This window comes from Perkinsus marinus (genome assembly GCF_000006405.1).
Source record: "Perkinsus marinus ATCC 50983 genomic scaffold scf_1104296962766, whole genome shotgun sequence".
Lineage (NCBI taxonomy): Eukaryota > Perkinsozoa > Perkinsida > Perkinsidae > Perkinsus > Perkinsus marinus.
Window position 1 is genome coordinate 167,408 of NW_003205333.1, and position 19,949 is coordinate 187,356.

A 19,949-nucleotide genomic window follows, 5' to 3' on the forward strand; every position below is an offset into this window, starting at 1 on the left:
AATGAACAAGATTCCGCACAACCTGTGACTAGAATATGAGTTTTATCATAATGTGACCGAATGCGAAGGTTTTGCCAGAACGATGTAAAGGGCGTTATGTAGGACTTCACGCCCAATAGCGATATATTTCCATCGGCAACTATGAGAAGGAATGTGGAGTCTCATAAGGCACAGATTGATATGACTCAGCTTTGTCCTCAAGCATGAATCTGTAAGTCTCACATTGAGCCAACAGTATGGGAATCATTCCCAGAGAATAATCAGCCCTACACTTCTCCTAGCAGCAAGAGAGAGTACAACGGAAACTATTGAAGTCGATCCAGCTCAACAGACCGACTATAGAAAGATGACTGATGGGAGGGTAATCGCTCACTTTGGCGGAGCGATTGTGTGCTTATTTCAGTCTTATTTTGGTAGTAGTAGCGGACGCACTTCCAGCACATACCACAAGTCAAGTATGCTAAAAGCTAGCGAGAAGAAATGTCTCGACCACGCACCACAGCTCCAAGCCAAAGATATTACAAGACCTGAAACTATCACTGAAAGGTGGCCCATGTGACATGTCAAAAGCATCTCGAGAGATCGTTAATAGTACAGTTTCCGAGCGATTCGATCAACAATAAGTCAATCACGAGGCTGAGTACACACAATGAGAGCAGTTGTGGACGAATGAGGGAGAAAACATAAAACTATCGAATACTCGCTTCGACGAGGAGATAAATCAATGTAGCTAGACTTGATAGTAGAAGTAGTACGTAGTAGCAGGAGGCAATGTGGTAGTAGTAGTAGGAGTAGGACGAGCCGGCTCCCCTAAAATACAGTCAGATAACAGTCGATCTGCGACGCATACCATGACCCCTCTGGGGCGCGCGATATCCACGGTGAGCACGATGCTGTTCCCGAGTGATAAGTGGGGTTGTCAGGTTCGGCATTCGAGCAACATCATAGGACTCAGGATGGAACCTTTCAAAGATTCCCCTATCGCATGAAAGGCTCCGAAATGCGGCACCTGAGTGGGGCGCTTCCCTGCACACGACTCCGCCTCGAATCCGATCGTCGCTTGGGAGTAGAGAAAGGCCAGCAGCCCCCAGCAGTTGGTCCACGCCGGGCCGGGGAGGGCTCTCGGCGATACACCCAGGACAAAGCCCTTCTCACCGACGTAGAAGTGGCCGCCATAAAACACAGTAGCGTCACCTGAGCGACTCAGAAGGTAACGAGCAGGCTATTGACGAGCAGTTCCTACCAGGGCTACTGCCACAAGGGCTCCGAGTTCGGTCTCTCGGAAACCGTGAGCGTCTTGCTCCTGGGGTAAAAGAGGCGAGTTGACGACCATACGTGAGGCTGAGTGCTCCGGAACATGCAGACGGTCGGCCAAACTGTGAGGTAGCGGTTTGGTGTTTCCAATAGACTCCATCTCACCCTATGCGAGAATGGCCAACATCGAATACAGTGTAGAACTTCTTCATAAACGTGTCACCAAATACCCATGGAGACGTGTCGTGGCCCATCTGAACCTAACATCACCAATCATCATGCATGTGCTAGAAACATAACAACACACCTCCAGGACACATTGCCCACCAGACAGTGCCGGTCCGGTGAAGTAATCAGCCGGGAATATCGGAAACTGCCTGTTAGCGACCAAAACCTGTGTTCGAGGGCAGTGAGAATCGATAATACACACAACACGTACATTGATCTTCCGCGCATACCTCTGCAGCTGGCATGGGCATATCTGAGAGGTGATGTCCTCGGTAGCATCCGAGGTCGCAGTACCAGTAGGTTGCTAGGCTTCAGAGCTGAGCATTCAGCCAGTTTATCAGAGGGAAGCAGCGCCGACAGGAATTTCACAAAGTCAGGCCTTGGCACCAGCAGATACGACGTGCCCGAGTCCAGCACTACTGCCTGCAGAACCAATGCACATGACCGACACCTATGGGGGGGAGGGGCGTCACCTGTCTCTGGATGAACAACTGCCTTGGAAATGCCCCAATATCATCGTTAGCATCATTCTTTCCATCTTCGCTCACAGCACCACCGCCGTCCCCGGCAAGTCCATCTACACAAATTCGACAAAAGTCTCTATTCTTCATCGTTTCTCTATTTTTCGAGTCCGTAATTCTTGGCCGCTACCTTTTTCGTGTGTTTTTTCTTCTAGTACCTCCAACACGGTCTCCATAGCCCAGTAAACGTGGCCAACCAGAGGGGTCCACGTGAGAGTATCAGGACGATACCTGTTGACGATATGCTGCCAACCGTGTCACCCTGCTGCTACACACATGGCTCCATCTAAGCCGCCGAAAGTGATCGAACTGCCCATCGTCGCTGCAGCGATAGGGTCCTCAATCAAGGAAAACGCTAGGACCTGGTGGGACAGTGAGCCCCCAGTGCCCTGATGTATTTACTGGTTCTGCAAGGCGACTGATGATATTTTCCAGAGCTGTCGTCCCAGTAGTACTCAGAGCAGAGAAACCTAATCTGGCACCGAGAAGTTGGTGGACGGAGTAAGAGCGGGCCGCAGTACTACCCCATTACGCCATCGTATAAACCTCCTTCGAGATCTTTACTAGTCTCCGAGACTACCCTGAGGAAGGCCACAGTCCAGCTACTCACACGCGCTCGCCATACAGATTCTGATGCGGAATACAAAGGGGCAGATTCCTTGGAGGGGGTGACACCATGTCACTACTGGGATCGTTCTTGACAGCTCCAAAACATACACGATCCGACCCTGGGAAACGTGAATCGGTCGCAAATAATGTTATCCCGATTATGCTACCCATACGACCTTGCACCGAACCCACACCATATGTCAGCCGTCGAAAGCTGTTACTTGCACTGGGCACGAATGTAGTAGAATTCGATGGATGGAATCTGACCACCGGTGAGCTCTCCAAAAAACGAGCATTCGAACCCCACCTCGAGTTTGGTACCCACATATCAGCACTTCCGGTATCGAAAATGACCGTTGCAGTTTGCGGAGGTGTCCCGATCTGGATAGGGCCGAAATACTGCGTATTCGCAACGTCAATCAAAGGCTCCAGCACATAGGACAGCTTCCTAGGATCTACCACGGGAACCCTGTAGTAAAGTTTTGTACCGAACGCCTGTCGACCTTCCTCAAGGTCGGTAACAACTGCTGTAGTTTCTATCCGACCACCAACAGAGTTGACTTGAATCGAGTTCGCCTATAACATCACGAACTTCACTAGACACAATTACGATGTACACTACCCCATTAGAGCTGAAAGGATCCGGCTTCTTGTAGACGACCTGAATCGGACGAATTCCGATTCTATAGAGCCAGCAGAGTCGTACTTTGAATTCCGAGAGCGCGATAGAAGTCTGGCCAGAAATGTCCATGGAGTGATTACCGTAACAGAGTGACCCCGCATGAGAAACTTGTCTCGACAGAGGCACTTTGATAGGAAGCTGACGATAAGCGTCTCTTACACTGTCTTATCGCCCTACTTACTCCATCACTCGTTGCTTCCGGGTACCTCTGCTCAGCAGGGACGTACGAAGCGAATTTGTTATACGACGAAGCCGACCCTTTCACGTTCTCAGTGAAAACGGCGATGGACAAAGAATCGAGAGTAGCCCATATCAGCGGGAATCGCATATACAATCTCGAGGATTGTCACGATATGCATCCTACGGGTGAAATTGACAACAAACTGTGCACAAAACCGTGTAAGGATGATCCCGAAGAAACTCCGCTAAGAGTAGCATCCCTCGAGGCCTCCTTTACTCAAGAGCGGTGAGAATATCAGAGTCACCAGCATCGAGGACGGCCATGCAGGAGACGCGGTAGAACCTACGGCAGGCGGTACCGAGGGCGTTGTTGTCACCGACGTAGTGATGGACACCAGTCTTGGAGAGCATGGCGTAGTACTCGATCTCGGAACGACGAAGAGCAGGGCAGTTGTTCGAGACGAGGACGAGCTTGGCGCTGCCGGAGCGGATCGCCTATAGAGAAAAACACGAGTAAAGGGAAATTGATTGATCACTGTAGATCGTCGCACCTTCATGGTAGACCTCCAGCCAATTGTGTACTTGCCAGATTTGAGAACAAGCTGCAAGCCGGCGTTAACGGACTCATGGGCCTTAGTCTGAAAAGGGGAAAGGATAATATTGCAGTAGTTAAAACCACACCGTTGGTGGTGGCGACATACCTGCTTCTTGGACACCATAATTACGATGCTTCAGGGGTGCTTCCTGAAAGAGAACAACTCGTAATAGTGTCATCCACAGGGTGCAGCAACATCGGTAAAGTGTCAGCTATGCAGGTGGTCAGAAGTTGTTATTACCAGCAAGGTTTCTTGAGGAGGTTTGAGATTGGGCTCGCGCGAGGCCCACTCAGTGATATCGATCACTCGATCGATTTGGTAAAGTGATGTGCGATGACTTACCTAATCTTGCTCTCTTGCTTTAACTCGTTCATAAGTTTCCTTTTTGCGCATTTTTATTCTTGTCATTTGCAACCCCTGTCAACGCCACTGCCCTGGAGACACGCCTGTAGACATCAACCGTATCAGTCTAGCATAGATTCTCGACTTTGTTGAGGACGACGAGTAAATGTTTGAGACTGTATTGTCTCGGAATGCGCTCCCCCTGTCTCGCGAGGCTAGATGCTTTCCTTCTTAGCTTCACTACAACCCAATCGGCGAAACCTAGCCGAGAGCTCCTCGCTCTAGTGAGTTTAGCTGACTTTTCGGACTTCTGAAAGCTGCTGCGCATTGGGTGAATCGCATTGACCGCATAGTCGTCGAGACACCCAACTGTTGCGACGGTGTCACCATGACTTCCTTTGTGCGCAGAGTTGCGTCCTAGAGCTTCTCGAGGGTTCGTTTGTTCGCCGTTGAATCGATAATCAGGTTACTTCCGAGTCAAGCATCGACGACGCCTGCGAAATTGAGGAGAAGCCAACCCTGGACCTGCCTGCGTGGCTGATGACCGTTCTGTGTTTGTCGCTCACAGACAGTGCCCCCAACCACGACGATAAGTTGCAAATCGGGGAAAGCTCAAGCCGATCAACCAGAAAGGTAAGTGATAGGAGACGACGTCCTACGATCTCGTGCCAGCCGTAAACAGATGATTCCTTCGGCACGTCTCCTCATCCACATTTCAAGTAGGTTCATTAGGATATACATTCCGGCATGGAAGCCCTCAGATTGTCTTTCCCACCGGCGCGACTTCGCTTGGATATCATTCTACTCAACTTGTGGGTATCGTCGTTACGGAGCCTCCTAAAGTGTCGGGGGGAAGTCGCTCTCGGATGATCGAACGGAAATGATGCTTATCACTTGGTATCATTTTCATAACTCCAAATTGGTCCATGAAAGTTTTCATCTAATCAGAACATGTTTTGAGTTGTGTTGGAATAGGCTGAAGTTCCTTACTAATGTTTTAGTACATGTTCGTAATGTCGAGTCTATCGGTGTTGGTGAAACTGACGATTTTTTTCGGTGCTATTACTTGCGCATCTGGTTGGTTGGGAACGACAGCAACTAGCAGCATCATTCACTACGTCCCTCCAGAAGCTGTCGAGGCTTCATCTACACCTTTGTTGTATTCGTTCGAGTCTGGGCATGCGTCTTCTCATGCTGGTTCGGTAGATGTACAGGGTGTGCAGATGGCGAGCCCAACGGCTCTTTTTGTTATAGCTATTGTGGCAGCATATTGCGGCGACTTGTTCTTTGGAGAGAACTCGACAACAATTTCATCGTCGTCAATGTACTCGGCTACTGAAGATCCGACCATTACTCTTGTGGTGGAATCAACGCAGACTCCTAGCACTCAATCTTGGTATGGTCATGCTTCTACGGTCGAAACGTCTGCCACCATACCCGCCTAAGTCAGGGGTGACTACGGCATCATCATCATCAAGTTGTTCAAGTATACTAAGTAGCATTAACACTGTAATGTAGGTTGTGAATGATGATCTTTCACCAACAACAAGCACGTCGATGGTCGTGGTCATGGTCATCATTCCTATCATGATTATCGTCAAAGCCATGATCACACCTCTCAGGGTTTCTTTTCTTTGCATCTGTTTCCTCACCTGATGAGCAGTGACCTCACCTCTGCCTGGTGAGCTATCTGTCTCATCATGTGCTACTACATTAGATAATATAAGACGGTCTTTGTATGCATGGTGAGTTGCTTCGTATCATCTCTAAAACTAAGCCATAGGTTAATCTATGGGTGTGGTAAACTGCCGCTTTTAAAGTTAACACTGTCGTGCTCTGGACTCCTTATTCGACTTTCAGTCCATCGTCCTCTGTTTCCTATCATCAGAAGCGTGTCTCGACTGTAGTTCTTCGGCCAGTTTAGAGGTGACTATACAGCGAGGCAGCTCGCAGTGTCACTATTTGGCCTCGTCTCTGTTTTCCGCTTGAGTTCTTCGCACACTACGGTGTTTATGAGAAGATGAAAGGCTGGCTGATCTGTGAAGCCTTTGGGTGTTGCCAGCTTGCAATGAGAAGAGCAGTAATATTGATACACTGTTGTTGCATCTACTAATAATAGAGCTCATCGTCACTGACCGCCGTTATCGAATTATCGGCTCGTGTGGCAGTACAGCTGTAGATCAATACCCTACTTATTTTGTAACATATATCATCCTACATTCTGTATCTCGTGTTTTGTGTTCACACTAGTCATCATATGGGAGAACTCATCGTACTGATTTGAATAGCAAGATCTTCAGAACACTGAGACCGAGCCATTCATCCTTACTCATGCATCGCCAACATCAGTCATGTTCTCGAAATTGTGTCACCAAGGCTTCACTAACTTGCAAGTAACTTGTTTGCCATCATCGGGTTATTTCGGGTTTTGTACGGGGAACACATACAGGCACTGATGTAACACTTGAACCCAATGAGCCAGTGGACGCAAATAAACTTTAACTAACAAGGGGGCAGTCGTGCATGGCCCATGAGTCGCAGTGCTCTTACTATGAACGACAATGAATCATCAATAATATCTTAATTTATGCTCGCTCGCCCATTAACACAATCCTCATCACACTGGGTTGTGAATCAGATGGACGAACAATCAAAGGGACGAACATGTTGGCGCACGCCCACACAATCGATAAAGTCCTATGGACGAACATCTCGAATGGACGAACACTGAGTTGGACGAACATTGGCAGAGAAACGCAACAGAAGACGTTCACGCTCAGAAACATCCACACTCATAATAACACACACGAAACTGTGAATAAACTGTATGATTGACACTTCCAGCTTACAGCTCGATATCCATCCGGCCTTGAAGGCGGTTGTTTTTGCCGGGCCTTCCGCGTTTTCGTGGGAATGGCTCTAGTCTCTTCTCCTGCAGACAACGAACCGCATGATCCCGCATTTTTCCTCATCGTAGGTGGCCTTCTCCGGATCGACAGTCGCTCGTTGGAGGGCGTACTCTGTCGCCCACGCCAATGTGAAGAGGCCGCAGTTTGCAGATCCGGGTGTCTGCTGTTGTGTGCGCAAACATACGCACTTTGTACCTTTGCCGAAGATAGCCGTCGTCACTTCACGCATAGGTCCAGGAATCGCGTTCATACCCAGTGCGCTATCGAGATATAGCACTAGTCCCTCGTGATTCCTGACAGCGAGGGCAAAATGCTTAGCTCCATAGTCGTATAAGGGTTGGATGATCGAGGGTGCATTGCTGAGGCTAGGAGCCTTCGGGATGCCCTCAAGCTGTGTTTTCATAACCTCTTATGATGCTGGAGTTATCGGAAGAGACTGCAGCAAACCTAAGCACCTAGTACACAGTAGGGCCATCCAGGTACCAACAGCCATGTCGGAAGTTTCGGTACAAGGTGAAGCTAAGTCGTGACGATCCAACACAGTGAGACGGAACTTGCCGAGTTGAGTATCATGTACCAACCAGTTAGGCGACGCGGTTGAGGACGATGGCCTACACTCAGGCGATCCATCGAGCTCCCCTGTTGATGCATTGGGTTCCTCCGCCGAACACTGAGAGTTTGGCTTCGGCCGCTGAGGCACCGATCCTTGGGATGCAGCTTCAACCTAACCGATCGATGCGCTTGGTGATGGTTGGGGTCGATGGTTAGCAGTCTTGTGAAACAAGTCCACGATTGAAGAGGATAGACCACCATCAGAATGTACAGGAGGCTGAGGAGGTTCGTCATCAGGGGACACCGGTGCGCGGGACTTGAGTGTCACATCCTGACTGGTAATATCCACCCGCTGACGCTTCCCCGGGCAGTGCGAAGAAAGATCGCCTCCAACTTGAGTGGAGCTGTTCTGGCTAGGCTTCAAATCGTCACCGTGGCCGAACTCCTGCTCTGCACTACCGTCATCATCATCATCGGAGTTGATGTCGACATCGTCGTTATTGCACTGAGCAGCGTGCTTGACTGCTCCCCTGACGACTCCACGGGCGAGCTTGAACCATTAATAGAGATCAGGTTCGTCAACCGGACGGCCGCAAAGAATTTTCAGCCTGGCGTCAAGCGCAACATATTCAGGCTTTCGATACCATGCATCACCGCGATCATACACGACAGCGTCAGCATATACTCCGCTGATGATCCGCCTTACCGCATCCACCCAGACCCATAGGTGGAGTTACTTCAACTCCAACTAGTGCTGAGCGTCTGTTACACATGACTCTAGTGGAGGCAAGTAGATTTTGTGGTTCTGTTACCTAATTCGGACTTGTATCTTATTTCAGGACTTGAACTGTGATTGAAATGAGACCTGGGCATTAAGAGGAATTTAGGGCGAACGAGGTTCTTTTTGTGTTTTTTGGGCGTGCGCCAAATTGTTCGTCCTGTTGAGTGTTCGTGCCAACGATTAGGCACCATCACACTGTTGCAGATGTCTTGTACTTGCTCTGCGGGTTCCTGTGGGAAGTCTCGGTTCTCCCCTGTAGTCTCAGAATCATCAAAACTGTGCAGTGTTTGGAAGTACTCGACCGGCCTGTGTGTGTTGGGATGGGTTCATTATGCTGCCTGCCATACGATGTAGAAGAAGGCAATTTGCCGAATTTCATGCAACACCTGGAAGGCTCATCTTTGTTGATGTCTTCGCGCTCGTCCATTTCTCTGTGCAGTCGGGGTCAATTTTGATACAACCTTGGGAGGATAGTATCTCCTGTGTTTGTTTGATCCTAATTGAGGAACGCACAAGCCCAGCTGAGATCTTGAACGAGACGGCCACGGATATATACGGAACAATATTTATCATGCAGATCATCGCAACACTTCGACTTCAATCTCATCAGCTTAGACTCGACCTGAAGACTAGCAACGACGGAGAGCACAGACGCTGGCTGAGCAAGTAGCAACAGAGACACGCATCCCAAAACAAAGGGGAAGCGGCTCATCTATGAGACAGTCTTCGGCTTCATCAGAATGTTAGATTCATCAATAGCATCATCCGTAGGTGAAGAGTGATCAGGACATGTTCCGAAGGGCCTCGAAGAAATAGGCTTTAAATGCAGACTCATTTTCAGTTGCTGTGGTGGGATCGTTGATTAAATCGATGACAGACCCTCGAACTATGATCTCATCCTCTAAAGTCAGTAAACAGGACTGTATCGTATCTCATTGGATCAATCCGTGATTATGCTCATACACTGTTTGTGCTGCAATCCCGGATGCTAGTAGCCCCAGCGAAAATTGTGTTACTATACCGTTGCTATCATAGATCGTAAATGATAGCATTCAAGATCTCTGAGGCTGCGGGTTTCTCGGGTAATCTCAATAGTCACTACACACAAGACAATCAATATTAGTGCTTATATTTTGACACCTGGTTTTCAAGTCAATCACAACAACAGCATCATGCATTGTACGATCATCAAACTGACACCGATAAAATTATCCAACAACAGTATGGATCTGGATACAAGTTATAGATCGTCACAGTAGTGTCCAGTTTCATCATCATATTTACCGAGGTAGAGCCCCAGTTCATTCGCTGTCCCAGACCTGACCATTATTGGACGCAGCGTTCTCGAGCTCTGTCGAGCTGCGTCGTAGATCAACATCGACTTCGGGGTGTGAACGTGTGGAGCGAATTGATAGATCACTTCATCGCGTGTGTCCATCCTAGGCAGGGCATCAGCGAAGGTCGGTGTGCGGTAGGAGTCGTGCTGGTGTACATCCAGGCCGGATGTGATCCCGAAGCTTTCTCGGAGTGCTTTCTTTGTAGGAGCTCGGACTAATATTCGTGGCGGCGCCAATACGCTACTCGCACGATTCAAATGATAGGGCGTTGTAAGCTCGCTGTGACGCTCTACTTCGAACCTTCCACCTGTCTCATAAGAAATATCTTCCTCTCGATCCGCCTCGTGAAGTTCTGCTGATTGCCAAGACTGGTTCAATTCATTCAACCTCTTCTTCAAATCCGCTGCGACAGCCTGGTTGAGATCACGAATGATCAGTTGTGTTGTGAGCCTTCTGTTGAATGGGCTCGTCCGGTGCGGTAGAGACTCGCTCCTTGGCTCTTCCTCAGCAGGGATTTCTGTTTTCTCGTCAGCGATTATTTCTCCATACGCTCCGCTCATTCGCTGCTGTTGAGGTTCACTCTGAGACACGGAGCCATAGGATATATTTGAGCTTGAACTCGAGAACCCATCTTGCTCGTGTGCTAAGATAAAAAGAGAAGCTTGTGAAGCAGACCAGAATGCAGGCATAATCTCATTTCACTCACGAGTCCTATAAGTATCGTCATAAGGGAAATTCCATTTAACACTTCTCAATCACTCACAAGTGCAGAGAAAGCTGATCAAAGGTGACCAGCGGGACGCAAAAGGTATATGGCCGTTGGATTATAAGAATTTCCCACAAGTTACAGTTAGGCTCCGTCTTGTATCGGTCCTCAGCCTTATCACCGTCCTCATCGGCGTCTTTAGATCTCCCACCAGGACAGCAGTTACCCATCACTTGGATGAATCTATGAAAGATAAGCGGTAACCTTCCAGATTTTCATTCACTATATCCTGCGCTGATCAGCCGCGCTCGTCATTCCAATCGATCTATGTCTCGCTACAGCTAATCGATTTGAGCATAGCTGTCAACAATTTCGTATTGCGTTACACACTTTCCTTCTTACACAAATGGTTAAGCACACTTCGACGATCCGCTCGTCCTAAGTGACTTGCGTTGATTGCGTTTCTTGTCACAAGTGCAATATAGACTCGGAACGTGTTGTCCGGCTCCGACGCACTGCGTCAGCCGTAGTGTGTTCAAGTCTTTCCGTACAAATCTGTGTTCATTCCAGCATTCCTTCTCCATAGATGCCCTCTCTAGGGGATATTCTTTGAAGGCTTAGCACCTGACTGGGATAGAAACGGTTGCTACCGAGGGCACCTGGTGTGTTGTCACTAGCGTGCTCTATCTGCAACGTATAGTTCGATGATGTTAAGCTGCTACTGAATGATGAAAACTCAGAGGCTTCTCCTGATTCTCAATGAATGAGAAAAACTTAAATGGATCGATAGGACTGATGCAGCAATTAAACTTGTTCATGGTTAAATCTGTGGTTTGGTAGCTCTGCCTTGTAGAATGTCCACTGATTTTACTGAGGGCATATCACAAAGGCTGCGAAAGAGTAGTGGTGAAGTGTCTTATCTGTGACATACGAGTTTTTAGGTAAGAGTGAAAGTGATCGATTTCGGAAAACGTCCCGAGATGCTTTCTCCTCATTTGCCCCGTCTGGGTTGAAGGTGCGTGTAGTCGAGAGAAACCTCGATCATTTTGAAGAATTAGGGCAAACTAGCATCGTTAGAGTCCTACATCGCCATGCAAAACGAAGAGCTTGCTGCTCAGAGGCAAGAGATAGAAGTTCTTCGTAACGAAAAGGTGAGGAGCACACGAATCAACCTGATAGTGAAATGTGATCCAGGGGAGCTTGGAGCAACACTATCAAGGTCAACTACAAGACATGGAAAAGAATATCGTGGGTGATGTGCAGAAGATACAAGTGTTCTGCTATGCTGTACAGCGAGTACGACAGTATATTTCTATCAGGATGAGGTCAAGAGGCACTTCGGCCAACAGAAAGCTGAAAATTCGAGATTGCAACAGCAAATTACTACACTGAAAGTGATACTGATGATCGACTCCGCGGACACATTTACGTCTTCAGGGAGAGAAGACTTCATTACAGCAGCAGATTTTGGGATTGCAACGGAGGATTCAAGAGATCGAGGAGCAAATCGGCACGGATTGAAGTGATCCTTGCCATTCCTCGCATAATGTTGTGCATAACCATGCTACTCTATTGAGCTGTTCATCGCATCCCTATTGTTGGGCAGTTAGTGGGGACCATAGATCAGGAAAGGCAAGAGAGGTCTCCACGGCTTGGAGAGTACTCGTTAGTCAGTGACTAATAGTCACACGGCATCAGCAGCTTCGACTACCCACATCAAAGAGGATCTGTCTGCTCACAAGGTCAACACGGGAATCCTTCAATTGAAAAGATCCTCAATAACGAGCCATACATGATACAACAATCACGTTCTTCTTCTCTAAGGCTGCGGCCGTAGACATCGGCTCTTGAGCCCTCCTCCCTCGTGGCTTTCGTCCCTGGCGAGTCTTGAGAGCGGCTCGGGTCTTCCAATTATTGATCTGGTTTTTCCTTCTCCCTCTTCTTAACCAGCACCAGGCGAGTAAACAATTACAGTAAACGATAGTATCGTTACGATACGTAAAACAATTACAGCTGCGGCATATCCTGACCCTGCATGTGTACCCTATGTGATGTAGCTACTGTAGCACATCGTAGCGATCGTCTGTAACAGACGATCCCTGCGACCCTAGATGCTGCATAAGGGCCAAGAACAGTCGATTGAAGGCCTCGCGATGCTTCAAATCGACAACCATTTTATACAAATGATAGGGAGCACCTCCCTTGACCCGTTCCTTAGTTTGCTCTAGGAGTGAGCAGGAACGGAGGAGATGTCTGACATTCCCTATCGGAGCTCCGCAATCACACTCTGGAGAGACGATCACCCCACACCTATGCAGGTGGGAAGGGGTTGGAGCTCGTCCGAACACTACGGCACTGCCAGCTGGAGTAACTTCTCTGCGGCTCCGTAATATCGCATGGGAGACGCAGTAGAGGAAGTCGTTGACGCAGGGGCCGAGAGCAGCCCGCTTTTCTGACCACCATTTACCGCAAGACTTGCGGCGCAAGTGACCGCAAGCGACTTGTAAAGTGATAGACGCCCGGCTTGGGCTTGATAACGCCGAAGGGTCCTCATACTGATTTCCCTCTCGGCTGAGACATCCATCATGGAGGCACCCTTGGCTGCCAGGCTGGCAGTGCCAGCTCATCAGCAAGCATGCCGTTGTGACCAGTTATCCAATGAAAGGTGACCTTGTCCGGGATTTCAGCTAAGAGCAGAGTAGTCTGTCTGGCCTCGTCCTGCCGAGCTGTTGTGGATCTCAACGCCAGGATTTTGAGTACCGCCTGAGAGTCCGTGAAAATTCCCCAGGTTTACTCTCAACCTGACGTAGAAGTAAGCCATTGAACTGCCTGTAGAACTCCGAGGAGTTCACAGTCCGTCATAGTAGCGTAAGGCGAGAGCTTCCAGTAATTGGAATAGATCTCTACACCCTTACGATATACCACCATACCAGCACCAGACTTCTGGTCTGTGACCACGGAACCACACTGTGACGTTCATCACAGGTCATGCATATGCCCTTCCCATGTCCTTTTTGTAGCCGAATCCGTGCGGGCCGATCGGGCTATAGAAGAGAGACAGAACTGAGCCAGTTCAACTGACACAGGTATTCTGGTGACGTCATCTGAAGCCCAATTGAGAGACTCATGTTGCATATCTGTTTATGGAGATCCAGCTCAAACAGATCTTCCACCGATGGACGTCAAAAAGTCCATCTTAGGTTGGGCCGAGCCTTAGCGGCTTCACCCATACCGATAACGAGGTACTTTCGGAACGCATCCCAGGAGTGCACGGACAACAATTTTCCATGGTGACTACGATTATAGGTAGCTTCAGCAACTGCCGGTCTCCGTGGAAGTGCAGCCCCCGATAATTCAGCGACGTTATCCGAAGCATGTTCGCCCGATATTCCACTTGCTATGCGCACAACAGTTTTGATCAATTGACGATACAGGACGGTTCATATGGTTTTGCAGCTGTTCATATAATATGAACAGTGTTGATGGACGATGTGCATTGAAGAGCTCCTCAAAGGAGCCTCCTCCGCTGTGCTCAAGACGAGACGAATCCACCGTCAAGCCCAAGGATTGCAAGACGCCTTTCGATGGTGTTTAGTCCACTGTCTTCTAACTCTAACTGTTAGAGTCGCGCCAGAAACCGAGTTAACAACAAAATAGTAAACGTGAATCGTTTCGCTCCGCTAATATTGTACATGCGTGCTTCCACGTTCATCTCGACGAGTGTTCGATGAGAACGAACACTGTATATTGTGGTTTGTGTCGCAGGAGATGTACCCAGCATTCAGTCTGGTAGAATACTAGGGATGACCAGTGGTATAATATATGTTCGGTTTCGTCAGCTCAGCTCGGCAGTTTCCTCACTACATTATTAGATGCACAGTGTGCATTTCCACTCGTTTGTCGCACGACTCAAGGTAGAAGTGTAGGAAAACCATGCAGAATGTCCCCACAATTTCTCTAAGTTTAATTATCGTCAGCAACGCTTGTAGATGACCTCGTGTACGCCTGAGCCCCGCATATCTTGTGGCTCAGTGATTAAGATACAAAATAGGTCAGCTTTTGTACATTTTGGAGACACTGCGCCTTCTGCAACTCTTCTGTTCACGTAGATGCCCCCATTCTCAATTGCCTTCCAGTTCACTTATTGTACTCGGGCATTCGCCTCGGCTGTATATTTTCATCATCTTCATTATGGTGTCGGCGAGACGAATGTATGTATGTGTAGTTGAAGGGTGTCGTAAGTATCGCCAAGGAGGCACTGAATTTTGTATCTCCCACGGTGGCGGTCGACGCTGTGCTCATACAGGCTGTGGCAAGTCAGTATATGGCAGTTCTAAGTCAGTGTAAGGGGAAGGTCTGCTCCATCATTGTGTTGATATGATTCAAAATAGGTTCTGTAGTGCTCACGGTGGAGGTCCGCGATGTTCGTTCCCTGGCTGTGATAAGGGTAGCCGCAGTAAAAAGTCAGGATTTTGTCACAAGTCAGTTGAACTATCTCTGTTGTTTACTCTGTATCTATACTTCAGGCATGGAGGTGGTCGTCGTTCCAAAGACCGTACCCTTACTGCGAACCAGGCCGAACAGTAAGACCCCGGACGGTTCTTATGGTCAACTATGGCATTGTCTCAGGCCAAGCGTCGATCTATGTAGCGGGAGTATGCTCGAACAAGTCCTAGAGCACAGTTCTCATGATGGGTCTCCTCGCCGTCCGTTTTCAATCAACATGACAGCGGACGAGGCTTCCACTGTGGCTTCTGCTAGTCTCACTACTACTGTGCCTAGTGACTTCACTGGAGGGTTCTGGCAAACCCCTGGTACGGACCGTATAGGTACGTAACATTTGCGCTGTTTTATCATCGTTACTTGTGGCACGTTTGATCAGATACTCCGACTTGTGCTTTCGCACGATCGTCTACATTACATGAGTCAATGACGAATGGTGGTGGTTGTGGTCATTGGTTTGGTCCTGAAGACAACACTTTTCTGTCTTATACTGAGCAGTCGTCTCGTATTCTTGCCCACTCATTTTATCAAGTTGGTTTGAGCGTGTTGGACGGTATATGACTTGCCTACCTCTTGCGACAGCTCGAGAGGTTCTCAAAGTTCGGCCAAAGTTATAGTAGTACGCAGTATTCATATTTCAGGTTGGCATCGTATTTATTATTACTTATACTATTTTTTATCAGTCTCGGTCAGTAGTTCGAAAAAAGTGACAATGGAGACGCTTCGAATTCTTGAGGTGGTCATTGGGCCAGCCTTAATTGCCCAGGAATAATTCCTTATCCGAAGCGGGAATCACCGGCAGCATTATTTTTGTTGCATATTCGGCGGTTTCTCAGAGGAAGGTAGCGTACGAGGTAGCTCTGTATTATTATTATATTTTCTCTCGTATCTTTGCCTATACGTCATTAGATGATGATTTCTTACTCCACGGTTGATCTGTGGCCCTTCAAGGCTTTTTTCGTTCAATTATATCACTTGTTTTGTTCGGTGTGATAAACAGGGACAGAAAACGACTCATGGACGTATACTACTCATGACCGACACTAGTTGGAACCTTTTTCGTACACTCATACGTAATAAGTCGTATCAAGCAATCTGTCAATACTGCCTCATCTGAAAAACTCGGACTGAGCTCTTTGCTTTATGTGGTCCTCCTACTGTGAGTTGTGAGGCTTTCACGGAGCATGACATTTAGTCTCTGTTCATACGTGCACTCGCATCATTCCCCTCGTACTCCACAAGTCAACAACTAAGCCAATTAGAAACGTATCAGTCATCAGTAGCTGTTTTATCAGAGCATTTCGTCTCTGTCAAAACTCGACCGTTAGCATCCCTGAACACAATCATATCCCTCTCGCTGTCATAATCGGCAATTAGCTCCTCTCCTCGGTGTATCTCTTCTCGTAATATCTGACACCAAGTTCGATACGATTCGTGAAGGCCAACACATAAGCCCATCGGCCGAACACGTCCGTTCGTGTGCCTCTACGCTTACCAACTCAGCGATGGGGTCCTCAATTCTAGCTTGCATAACACGGTTCAGATGCCTAGCACCAAACTCGGCACTGTAGCCCTCTTTACCAAGTGCTGCTGTCAACCTAAGAGACGAAGCCGACTGCCTAGAAGCTTACTGATATCCACTGCTTACCCGTCTGTAACCTTGAGGTCGATGCTATGCTGCTCCTTGAGGGCAGCTTGTAGACGGCTGACATACAACCCTACAATCCTGACGATGTCCTCCTCGGTCAAACTGTCAAATGCAATGACCTGAGGACGACATCCATCGCGAATGCTAATGCAAGGAAGAATATTCACCTCGTCTATTCTGTTGATGAACTCTGGGCGGAAATGACGTTTGAGATCCTCCATGCTGCTACCAACGTTGGAGGTCATGACCAAGATAACATTCGAGAAGTCGGCGAGTCGACCATGGCTATCAGTAAGGCGACCATCGTCCATCACCTACGATTTAATACAAATGGCAATCCCAATGTCAAGACTCACTTGTAATAGGATATTGAGAACGTCAGGATGGGCCTTCTCCACTTCGTCAATCAACACTAGACTATGTGGCTGTCTACGGACTCGGTCCGTGAGTACTCCTCCAGAGTTGGAGTCATAGCCGACATACCCCGGAGGCGAGCCTATCAGCTTGGACACGCTGTGACGCTCCATAAACTCGGACATGTCCAGGCGTATCTAACCAGCTCGTATGCGAGGAAGCCATCCGAGGGCACCCACCATGTTCCGGCCCTCCTCGCCGAAGTATTCATCGGACAAGGCTTTGCTGAGCTCAGTCTTGCCAACCCCCGTAGGTCCACAGAACAGGAAGCATGCTGTTGGCCGCTTGTTCCCAATACCTGGCATACAACACTCCGACGGGTTGAGGGACGTGCTCCCACCTCTAACGCCAACCCGGGCTCGTCGAATCGCCCTGGCCACCGCACTGGTGGCCCTCTTCTGTCCTATCACTCGACTGTCGAGCCGCTCCTCCATATGGAGCAGTCTAGCAGACTCATCCTTGGTCAGCTGAGGACAGATACTCTCAAACACCCCTGAGATGGCGACCAACCTCCTCGAGGGGAATCCCGGTCCACTGAGCTACAGTCTGGGCGACATCGTTTGCGTTCACTTCAATACGACTGCTTGGCCGCTGATAAAGGTAATACACCAACAAGGCTCACACAGAGAAAAGCCCTACCGCTCCTTGCTGAATTCTCTTCCGAGCTGCTGCCTCATCCATAGCGTCAAACGCCGAGTCTGGTAGTCGCCGACTGGGAATGTAACGAGACGATAGTTTCACGCATGCCTCTATAGCATCATCAGTGAACCTGACCAGCTTAGCATCAAGTGCCCGAGAGTAACCGTCCCTACAGTCAACTCACCTGACGAAGTGATGCTCTTCATAAAGACTAGCTACTCCCATGAGCATGTCCACTGCCTGAGCTTGTGTAGGCTCGGGCACCACTACTGGTTGGAACCGTCGTTCTAGTGCTGGGTCCTTCGCAATGTACTACAAAGGGGATAATTTCGTGGCGCAGTGACGGTTGAACTTCACCTTATCATACTCCGACTGTGTAGTAGCCCCAATGACTCGGAGCTCCCCCCGGCTGAGTGCAGGCTTGAGGATATTAGCCGCATCGATCGCACCATCTCCTGTCGCCCCCGCGCCGACTATCGTATGCAGCTCATCGATAAGCAGAATAATCTAACATGAGAGACAGACAGGTCGAAGACAAGACCCCCAAGGGCAGAGAGAGTTACCTTCCCATCAGCATCAGTGGCCTCCTTAACAAGCCTCTTGAGCCGCTCTTCGAACTCCCCTCGGTATTTGGTGCCGGCCAGCAGACTGCCGATGGACACGTCCCAGATAGCTACACCAGCCAGATGGGTCGGGACTTCTCCCCTCGCGATGAGCTACACATGAGGATGTGTTAGCAGTACATAACGCCGAGACTCACTTCAGCCATGCCCTCTGCTACGGCCGTTTTGCCCACGCCCGGTTCGCCCAGCAGGACCGGGTTGTTCTTGGTCATTCGACTCAGTACTTGTATCATGCGCCCGATCTCAGCGTCGCGTCCAACACACTTCAAGAGTTTCCCTTCTCTCGCCAGCGCCGTCAAGTTCCGTCCACACGATTCCAAAACACTGCCGCCAGAGGTCCCCGGTACGAATCCCCCCACCGGTATTTTTTCAGCGTCCTCTTCTCCCCACTCCTGCAGACGTTGAAGAACACTCTGTAGTCTTCCCATCAGCTCTGGCTCCATACCAGCCGGCCTGGCCAGCATCTTGCCTATCACCCCCTCGAGAAGGGCCTCCGTTGTGATCGGCCCCTGGGCCTTATCAACGCATCCTCGAATCACCTCGACGACCTCGTCGTCTAGTGGAACCCTTTCAACCGCTCCCCAACTGACAAGGTCGGGTGCCGCTTGCAATGGGGCCAAATGCTTCAACTCAGCGACCTGAACTCCCGCTTCCCGCAGCAGTTTGCTAGCGCCACCGCTCCGCTCTGATGCCAGACCAATAAGGAGGCCCTCGAGGGGCACTGTGGCTAGGTTCATGGACTCCTCCTGAGCCCGATGGATGGCTCGGGCAGAGGAATCGGACAAGGCGTCGAATGCGGTCCTTCCCACTTGACGTCGAGCCGCATCACCTACTAGAAGACTGTCTCTACTGGAGGGGTCCATGAACATACCTCTGTTGGGATCGAACATCATGTTGTTCCACCAACTTGCTAAGGATCCTCGAGCCACTGACCGGCCACCTTCAGTGGAGGCGCTGAAGCACACGGCTGTCACCATTGCAACCCCGGATACCACTCCAGCCTCAACTTACCTCTTGGGCCTATGACGGGACATGCTCAGAGCCAGGGAAAGCAGTGTTACAGCGACAGCAGCAGCAGCACCGAATACATATGGCAGTGTTGACCTCTCCCATGCCCTCGGCCGACTCCCACCAGACAGGGACCCCACAGCTAAGTTACCCACAACCGAACCGCCCCGGAGACTAGCCGGCCTGGCCCCTTGTCGTAGTGCTGGTGTGATAAATAAGGTCGAACCGCACACATAAGCAGTGGCTAGACATACACCACATAGGAGCAGAGTCGAAATAGAACGTCTTGATCGCCGGTCCGCAGCACCTCGTTGTCGCATCCAATACAGTAGAAGTGACAACTCTGGATCAGGCAACGGTTAGGCCCCTCGGGGCAGTTGGTCTCCAGTACCCATTTCCCGCCAACTGAATCAACGC

General features: G+C 49.4%; 5 protein-coding genes across 6 annotated transcripts; 2 read left to right on the top strand and 3 right to left on the bottom strand.

Moving 5' to 3' along the window:
• Nucleotides 1-337: 337 nt before the first annotated feature.
• Pmar_PMAR014607 (conserved hypothetical protein) lies at nucleotides 338-3,648 on the bottom strand. The gene is made up of 19 exons (XM_002771528.1): nucleotides 3,476-3,648; nucleotides 3,319-3,432; nucleotides 3,235-3,273; nucleotides 3,116-3,188; nucleotides 2,920-3,067; nucleotides 2,780-2,874; nucleotides 2,629-2,731; nucleotides 2,528-2,584; nucleotides 2,406-2,478; nucleotides 2,280-2,365; nucleotides 2,134-2,234; nucleotides 1,956-2,059; nucleotides 1,777-1,905; nucleotides 1,562-1,735; nucleotides 1,420-1,514; nucleotides 1,244-1,376; nucleotides 1,010-1,194; nucleotides 851-963; nucleotides 338-810 (listed from the first exon to the last, which is right to left on the bottom strand). Exons 1-19 carry the CDS (start codon nucleotides 3,620-3,622, stop codon nucleotides 731-733), a joined length of 2,049 nt encoding a protein of 682 aa, XP_002771574.1. The 5' UTR covers nucleotides 3,623-3,648; the 3' UTR covers nucleotides 338-730.
• Nucleotides 3,649-3,701: 53 nt separating this feature from the next.
• On the bottom strand, nucleotides 3,702-4,323 carry Pmar_PMAR014608 (60S ribosomal protein L30, putative). The gene is made up of 4 exons (XM_002771529.1): nucleotides 4,311-4,323; nucleotides 4,176-4,218; nucleotides 4,026-4,112; nucleotides 3,702-3,969 (listed from the first exon to the last, which is right to left on the bottom strand). Exons 2-4 carry the CDS (start codon nucleotides 4,191-4,193, stop codon nucleotides 3,748-3,750), a joined length of 327 nt encoding a protein of 108 aa, XP_002771575.1. The 5' UTR covers nucleotides 4,194-4,218; nucleotides 4,311-4,323; the 3' UTR covers nucleotides 3,702-3,747.
• Nucleotides 4,324-11,788: 7,465 nt separating this feature from the next.
• Nucleotides 11,789-12,218, top strand: Pmar_PMAR014609 (hypothetical protein; the record flags this gene model as incomplete). Its single annotated transcript, XM_002771530.1, has 3 exons — nucleotides 11,789-11,848; nucleotides 12,017-12,091; nucleotides 12,135-12,218. The coding sequence occupies 3 exons, from the start codon at nucleotides 11,789-11,791 to the stop codon at nucleotides 12,216-12,218; spliced, it is 219 nt and encodes a 72-aa protein (XP_002771576.1).
• A 2,627-nt stretch (nucleotides 12,219-14,845) lies between these two features.
• Nucleotides 14,846-16,136, top strand: Pmar_PMAR014610 (hypothetical protein). Its single transcript, XM_002771531.1, has 5 exons — nucleotides 14,846-15,040; nucleotides 15,089-15,178; nucleotides 15,224-15,280; nucleotides 15,327-15,526; nucleotides 15,580-16,136. Exons 1-5 carry the CDS (start codon nucleotides 14,889-14,891, stop codon nucleotides 15,759-15,761), a joined length of 681 nt encoding a protein of 226 aa, XP_002771577.1. The 5' UTR covers nucleotides 14,846-14,888; the 3' UTR covers nucleotides 15,762-16,136.
• A 322-nt stretch (nucleotides 16,137-16,458) lies between these two features.
• On the bottom strand, nucleotides 16,459-19,882 carry Pmar_PMAR014611 (ATP-dependent Clp protease, putative). Of its 2 annotated transcripts, none has more exons than XM_002771532.1 (15): nucleotides 19,536-19,882; nucleotides 19,396-19,478; nucleotides 18,662-19,353; nucleotides 18,465-18,617; nucleotides 18,259-18,408; nucleotides 18,086-18,213; nucleotides 17,902-18,031; nucleotides 17,773-17,853; nucleotides 17,603-17,729; nucleotides 17,442-17,560; nucleotides 17,205-17,399; nucleotides 17,016-17,162; nucleotides 16,849-16,967; nucleotides 16,696-16,798; nucleotides 16,459-16,610 (listed from the first exon to the last, which is right to left on the bottom strand). In XM_002771532.1, the coding sequence occupies exons 1-15, from the start codon at nucleotides 19,850-19,852 to the stop codon at nucleotides 16,470-16,472; spliced, it is 2,685 nt and encodes an 894-aa protein (XP_002771578.1). In that variant the 5' UTR covers nucleotides 19,853-19,882; the 3' UTR covers nucleotides 16,459-16,469. The 2 variants fall into 2 exon arrangements, with proteins under 2 accessions (XP_002771578.1, XP_002771579.1); XM_002771533.1 differs by having other exon boundaries at nucleotides 18,662-19,356.
• Between the last annotated feature and the right edge of the window lie 67 nt (nucleotides 19,883-19,949).

Bases quoted from the DNA above. Each gene is read 5' to 3' on its own strand.
- Pmar_PMAR014608 (XM_002771529.1), bottom strand. The intron at 3,970-4,025 runs GTGCGACGATCT...TTTTCTCTATAG, and splicing joins GCTGGAGGTCTACCATGAAG to GCGATCCGCTCCGGCAGCGC.
- Pmar_PMAR014607 (XM_002771528.1), bottom strand. From the start codon at position 3,622: ATGCGATTCCCGCTGATATGGGCTACTCTCGATTCTTTGTCCATCGCC. The intron at 3,433-3,475 runs GTAAGTAGGGCG...GCTTATCGTCAG, and splicing joins CGGAAGCAACGAGTGATGGA to CTTCCTATCAAAGTGCCTCT. The intron at 2,479-2,527 runs GTAGTACTGCGG...TCTCGGTGCCAG, and splicing joins TTATACGATGGCGTAATGGG to ATTAGGTTTCTCTGCTCTGA.
- Pmar_PMAR014611 (XM_002771533.1), bottom strand. From the start codon at position 19,852: ATGCGACAACGAGGTGCTGCGGACCGGCGATCAAGACGTTCTATTTCG. The intron at 19,357-19,395 runs GTATGTTCATGG...ACAGTCTTCTAG, and splicing joins GATGTTCGATCCCAACAGAG to TAGGTGATGCGGCTCGACGT. The intron at 17,730-17,772 runs GTTGGTCGCCAT...ATCTGTCCTCAG, and splicing joins CCGGGATTCCCCTCGAGGAG to CTGACCAAGGATGAGTCTGC.
- Pmar_PMAR014610 (XM_002771531.1), top strand. From the start codon at position 14,889: ATGGTGTCGGCGAGACGAATGTATGTATGTGTAGTTGAAGGGTGTCGT. The intron at 15,041-15,088 runs GTAAGGGGAAGG...GATTCAAAATAG, and splicing joins TATGGCAGTTCTAAGTCAGT to GTTCTGTAGTGCTCACGGTG. The intron at 15,179-15,223 runs GTCAGTTGAACT...TCTATACTTCAG, and splicing joins AAGTCAGGATTTTGTCACAA to GCATGGAGGTGGTCGTCGTT.